Here is a 7211-nt window from a genome sequence, read left to right on the forward strand (position 1 = left end):
AGTTTGAAGCTAAGGAATATATCTTTACTTAGTTTCATGAAACAAGTTTAGTCACAACTATCTAGTTGCAAGTTACCTGCATAACTAAAATGGAACATTATCTAATATAAATAGTAAGCTTTTAGAACATTAGAAATTTAGTCCTCAACACAAGCCTAGAAAGGACAATGGCCATTCATGTATATGCATGCATTTATTTGTATAAACAATGCATTTGTGCACACTGACCCTGGTTCCGCCACACCCCATAACAAGATCTGTCACAGAAAGTCAGAAACAACCCGCCCCGGTGCAGGGCGGGTACCTGCAGGTCCGGGTGGTATTGTCATTCCTATGTATGCATATAATTGCATATTTGTGCTTCTGTATAAAAGTGAAAAGACTTCTATTGAAAAAAAATAAAAATAAAAAAAATTCATATCATGATACTCAGTGAATATGACTATACAATTTCCTTTAAATACAAAATAGGACAGAGAATAAAGCAAACTTGGAAGTCACTGCTCATAATGGAGGGCTTGATGGGCCACCAAAGCGGTAGAAGTTCTAATTTGTTTGTGATTTGTCCCCCCCTTGGTCAACAACAAAGGTATAAGGGGGGTTAAGGAGATCCTACTCCTAATAAAACCTGTGTTGCTTAAACCTAATTGACTCTAATTCTCAAATTTTCTTCGCCTATACTTCACTAATCTAATCTAAAACATTATGGTTACAGACAAATTCCAACAAAAGGAACTAATTGCCAGCCATTCCGAGAAAGGGGAGAGGCCAAACCGTATCAAAGGGGTCGCGACGACATTGACCCTTGAGAATACCCATTAGCAACACTTTGTTTCTTCTTGAAATTTGTAACACTACAGTGAGGACATATATATTCTAGCCCATCTGTTTTTGCATAATCCTGCAAAGTTTGTCAGAAGAAAAACGAATCTTTAAATATAATTGAAGGAACAAATGAGAATGGTATTGCACAAAATAAAATCATGATTCTTCATATATGCAACAATATGGCAAGTGACGTTATTACCTTGAATGCCCCTAGCCCCTGTCTTCTGTCACATCCAAAGTGCGCCCACTCGCCACATATACCACAATTCACCCAATCCCCAGCTGCACTACTGTTAAACAGTTGACATATTGTAAGAAAGAATTTACCAAAAATAGATTCTTGTACTGTATGCACCAGAACAAGAAGGAAGGTTTCATATTAAATAATTATTAAAAATAAATAAATATTAAGCACAGACCTGTGACACAACAAGCAGCACTCCCCATCCACATCATCATGTGCTAATTCATATTCTAAAAGGTAGGTTTCATAATGTCTTTTAAGTGTATTTCCAACTCCCTGCAGAAGAAGACAAATTATGTTAAAAACCTTAATCATAGCATTTAATTTCTTGTGCCATACATAGGATTAGAAAAAAACAATGTGTTTCCAATATTTGAAATCTCAAAAACTTAATTGGAATTCCGGAGACTACATGACAAAATATGATAGATCATGCAAGGGTGAGATACAAACAGCCATCGAACATACAGTCATTCTATTGGTGGTTGTGTAATTGCGCATCTTTGAGAAGATTTGTCCTTTCCAGTTGATGCCATTGCCAACATGAAATCCTCCCCTGGTAACCACCTAAAATACCAACAAATCAAATAACAACATTTAAAATAAATAAAAAAAAGTTCATTCATTATCATTGTCATTTGCCAAGGAACAGAGTTTGACAAACTCACCTCTTTATACAAGTTGTAAAGATCAAGGCGTTTTCCATTGAGTATAGCATCAGGGAACTCGGCAAGGCCTCCTTGGGGAATCAATCGGTTATGTCCCCGAATAATTAAAAACTCCATGACATCTTTAAGAAATTCCTCCTAACAGAAATTAAAAATAATTAAATTGTTAAAGTTTTCAAAATTGCATCATGAAGATATTGGCTAACCAAATATGATTTAGTAACGTAAGTCAAGTAATGTGTTTTTAAACAATACTGAAAATCATAGTAAAGATAATGACCAAATAAAAACTCACCTCAGAGCAGGTCTGTACTGGGCCTCTGCCACAACCATGTTTCTTCAAAGGCAATGGGTTCAATGAAATAACCTGCTTAGACTGGGCGGCTCCTAAAAATGATTTTCTCTGTGATGCAGAAGTTGATCCAATGCTACTCCTCTTTGCAGGGACAACAATAGGCAAATGAGGCTCAACTGGGGCACCATCAAAACCATCTGTCTGAGAAGGTCCACTAAAAGGTGTCATTCTATGGCGACGAACATGAGGAATTGGCCTCATTGCTGATACTTTCAATCTCTGCCTGGCTGGAGTTAAGGGTGTGCTGATCCCATTTGCCATTTTCCCATCCCTTTCTTCTTCATCTACTTTTCGAACAGCACCATCCCCTGCAAAGGCGCCATCATGAAGGGCAAGACTTGCTCCTTGGGTTGGTTCATACCTCTTTCTAGTAGGAGGGGGTGGTTTCAACCAACCAGGAGGACTGCTGAAAATCGTATTGTTTGCATAGCTATCTTTATCACAGCCTTGATAGAAGAAAAGTAAGCGCTCAGCATCATCTTTCTCAAAAGATGCTACAGGCAACCCCTGAATACTAGCAATGCCAAGTGCAACTAAACTTCGATAAGAAATATCAGGTGCTAGCTGTCTCAAAATCTGAAGGGGAGCAACAAAAAATATGATCAGAAACCAGAAAAAGAAACATAAAGAAGAGCACATTTTAACTTCATCATAACTTCAATAACAAGAAACAACTAATATGCTTAAGTATACTCAATTCCAAAGATCACAGGATATAATTAGGCAATATGCTTTATATCAAGGTATTTTTAATGAGATTTTCCAAAACAAGAAAGAAAGACTTGAAACAACATAGATACCCTACATAAATGCAAGAGTTCAATTTTCAAGACTCCTTTCCCTGTATCAAACACATAGACATTGTTTCTTTCCCATTACAATATTTTTTAATCCTATTTCTTAAAATGGCAGCCACATAGAACTAAAACCATAAAGGGTCCCAACTATAAGACTATCAACTTGCAAGGGAAGACTCATTCATAAACTGCTTAAACAACACCAATAAAGATAACATTAGGATAAAGAACATTCAAAAGAATAAGAACCATAAAAACCTGCAAGGCCCATTGAGGAAGCTTCATGCAAACTTCAAATACAGGTGCTCCACAAGCAATTGAAGCAGATCTGCGAGGTTCGGAAGAACTCTGTTTGTTCCCGTCGTTGAGTTGTGCATGAACTATTTCACTCTTCTCAATTATTTCATTTTTTATATGACTCTCCAAGAGCTTGAAAAGTAATGCAGACAGAACAAAGAATAAGATAAAATTTTCAGTAGGAAAAAGTTACCTGCACAACTCATATCTTACAGAGTTCATAGAATAAATTGCTTGATTTTGTATCATACGTAAACCCAACAAGGAACATTCAGAGGATACCTGATCGTTGAAACACGTTTGTGCACTGCCTGATACCAGAAGAGAGATATGTGCTGAACTACAGGTAGATATATCACATCGCATGGTAACAACTCCACGAGAAAAAGCAGCTGCCTGAAGAGGTGGTGGGGGTGCACTGTACCAAAGCAGAAAGATATATGTTACATAGTGGCAATACCTCCATTATACAGTCCTAATGAAAAATAGACAAAGATATATAAATTGAAAAAATGAAAAAGAGAAAAGATATAAAAGTCATCAAAACAACTAGTCACAAGTTATATCAACATGCAGAACATACCTAAACTTGCCATGGAGCTTGCAACCACGGATCTGAAATTTTAAAATAAGTAAATTGAGAAAATTACCTCAGACATCACCTTGAAGAGGTGGAAAAAATTGTGACAAAACAATATAAAATAAGAAAACAAAAAAGCTCTTAAAACAACAACATAAATCATGGATGTGTTTAAGACACAAACACAGACACGTCCACCAATGAGGGTCTTGGTGAGGGGATGTGTTAAGATAAAATCATTCATGTAACTCTAACCAACAACGTATACTTTTAGGACAGATGGTTAATGATGGACTCCATGGAAAGACCATCAGGCTGAATGATAATGAAAAGGCAAGCATTCCACCATTTGGTAAACAGAAAAATCTTTTGCTTGAAAAAGGGGATATATATCTTTAAGATTTCGCAAAAAAGAGAGTTTGGTCCAACTAAGATTATTTTGATTAACTATAGTGATCATACTTCAATAGTTAAGAGAGCACTGAGTCCATCCTCCAAAGATCTCAGCAATGACTCGTCCTGAAAAGAAACAAGCCCATGTGTTAGCAAATCACATCTACTACGGGAAAGTACAATTATACATGCATCTGTGCGTGTGGCAAAGTGCACGCTTAAGTGTGGTTTAGCAGACAAAACAAGGAGTAGGATTTCACAGCTTACAACGCCAGAAGGTGCACCACAAATGAGAAATCTCAAGTTCACTTCATCATCATGTATCTTTATAGCAGGAAGATCGCCTGAGGAATTTTCATCATCGTCGTCATCTTCTTCGGCCACCTCAGGAGGGTCAATGTTAATTTTGAGACAGTCACCCATAAGGTGTGGCCCCATCTCACTATCAGCATCATTGCTGTCGGTAGGAAGTACATGGTTGTTTTGAACACAGTAAAACTCAAAAGAGGCACGTGCAAGATGGAAAGCATCCCATGTATGTGTAGATGAACTGCAAAAGAAATGTTAAAATAGCATTGAATATTTGGTTACTCTCAAAATTGTTAAACCAGGGAAAAAAAGCATACTTCTAGTTTATTACTATTTTTAGACATAATATGCCATTTTGTACTAGTGGCAAACAGATATACAATAACATACCTCTGGACCACTGAAAGAAATGCTTGACGAAAATGGCATGCAGCAAAATAAGAAAACGCATTCTTCCAGAATATCACATGCGGAATTCCCTGCAAATTCAAAACTAAAAAGAATCAGTTCCCCCATAAGTTCTTAGGGTGTAAGTGGTTTACCCATTTTCTACTTCATTTTCGATAAAATAGAAAATACACATAAAAATGTTTGGTTGCAAGTCGATAAAAATATTTTTATGAAAACATTTCATAAAAGAGCCATGTTTCAGAAAATGAGAAAATGTTATTTCCGCCTTTCCAGCACTTCTTAAAAGATATTTGGAATATATTTATGAAAACTTTTTTTCCTTTTTTGCGTTAACTTCACTCACTACTGGTTATTTCTGGTTTCGAGTCCTTGTCACTATGAAAAAGTAGTTATTCATAAAATTACTAATGAAATATATATTTAATAAGTATGTTTTGACAAAATATAATTACATTCAGTTTTTTACTTCTTAATTTTGTAATACACAAGCAAATAGGTAAATTGGCAGATGTATTAATTTTTAATTAAAATGCTTAAGTAGTTGAAAATGAAATTTAGTTTTACAGATCAAACATTTTTTTTATTCCACAATTTGAAACCAGAAATGTCTTTTAAGGCCAAATGCATTTCCTAAATTCGAAAGTAAAATTAAAAATGATTTAAAAAAAATTTACAATCCAATCAACCCCTTAAGAAATAAGAAATTTTAAGTATAACACCACCCATCATTTTATCAGTACTCAATAAAAGCAGTACATTGACAATTAACACCAATTTTTCTCATGCAACCTTAGACAGAATTACCTTAACATGAAGAGCCTCTGCAAAATCTTCTCCATTTGGTATTTCTAAATAAACCTGTAGAAGTTGTTCAAATTATATCCAATAGAATACATACTACCAATAAAGCCAACCAAGGAGCAGAGGTTGGAGAGAAATATCACAAATCACAATCAAATAAGCCAAATAGTTCGTATATGATCAGACAATATTATGTAATCTTAAATATTGATTCCAACTGGCATAGACCTTGAAAGTGTGAGAAACACAAGTAAATTTTACGAGCTGTTTCCAAGTAGCACAAACTCTTCATACTCTGTTATTCCTAAATCTAAATACTCTAGTAATTCAACATTTAAAACTTTATCCAATTAACCAGCCGTAAACATAGCATTGGCAAGTTCAATATTAGTGTGATTACAAATTTCTATGCAACACCACTGATCTAACATTTTTCTTAGCATGAAACTCTGTGTTCCTAATTCCTATATATGGGAAGTGGCAGTTCTACTTATACACACACTTGCTTTCTACAACCATATTATGTGTATCCTACAGCCCTTATAACAAGAATCACATAAAAAAGAAAATAAATAAATAAATAGATTATGGGGCAGCTAATTTATGAAAATACATACAGCAGTTGGCAATGTGGAACCAAAGAGCTCTGTTATATCGTCAGGATTAGACAATTTCACACCCTGCCAAACCAGCAAACCAACTTCACCATTGGCTAGCTGCTCCCCTTGTAAGTAAACAAAATTTGGCTGATATGTATCCAGAACTTTCCGAAACTGCTCCTTATCAGGATTGCTCAGGACTTGAACCTACACCAACAACAATCTACTCAGGAATATCTCTATACTTAAAAAAAGAAAAAACACCACCTAAGACCACTACACAAAACACATTTTTCCTAAATTCCAAAGTCTATACCCCCTTCTCCCACCAAAACAAATAGCTGCAAATCCACATTACAACAACACTAAGCCGTTTTCCCAGTAAGTTTGGTTTACTAAATACTATTGCATCACATGAAAAACCATGTCTACATGCAAAATATCAAAATCTAGCCACTAAAACCAGCATTGTAATGTTAAGTCAGCTAAATGAACTAAATGGCATCGGCGCCATTTTGACTCTCCTAAACCACATCACAACTCATCAAAATCTAAGCTATTGAAAGCTGCATTACAATACTATAAAGTCTCTATCTTTATACCTCAAGACGCCCTGAAGAAACCAGCTGAGGGAATGGATAATTGAGCTGATCCTGTGGTGGTGGCAGCTTCTGCTCAGAGCCACCGGTGACAGCAAGCAGAGTACAACTCTGTTTTTGAGTTCCTTGTGGATGAAACTGAAACATCTTTTCAACAACAACCACCACCACCACCACCACACAGACGCACTAAAGAATCAAACTTCGACCAACAATAGCCTCTGCAACAAAAATAAACATAAATAAATAAATAAATAAAGTACAGAAAAAAGAAAAAGAAAAAGAAAAAACGGAGTAATTGAGAGATAGATAGTTCGAAACCCTAAAAAA

The 7211-nt window shown here is 35.6% G+C and overlaps 1 protein-coding gene across 1 annotated transcript in view; it reads right to left on the reverse strand.

Annotated features, from left to right (window-relative positions):
* The window catches only part of LOC107624770 (AT-rich interactive domain-containing protein 4), a gene marked incomplete in the record, with an annotated part of 7104 nt that continues 261 nt past the window's right edge, over positions 369-7211 (reverse strand). The window contains 15 exon segments of the mRNA XM_016327227.2: positions 369-901; positions 1028-1118; positions 1248-1348; positions 1541-1639; positions 1741-1878; positions 2036-2671; positions 3151-3321; positions 3472-3607; positions 3773-3804; positions 4232-4288; positions 4430-4712; positions 4862-4950; positions 5687-5740; positions 6301-6489; positions 6885-7041. Coding sequence (XP_016182713.1) covers positions 779-901; positions 1028-1118; positions 1248-1348; positions 1541-1639; positions 1741-1878; positions 2036-2671; positions 3151-3321; positions 3472-3607; positions 3773-3804; positions 4232-4288; positions 4430-4712; positions 4862-4950; positions 5687-5740; positions 6301-6489; positions 6885-7028 — 2343 coding nt within the window.

This window comes from Arachis ipaensis, chromosome B02, assembly GCF_000816755.2.
Source record: "Arachis ipaensis cultivar K30076 chromosome B02, Araip1.1, whole genome shotgun sequence".
In the NCBI taxonomy this organism is placed as follows: Eukaryota; Viridiplantae; Streptophyta; class Magnoliopsida; order Fabales; family Fabaceae; genus Arachis; species Arachis ipaensis.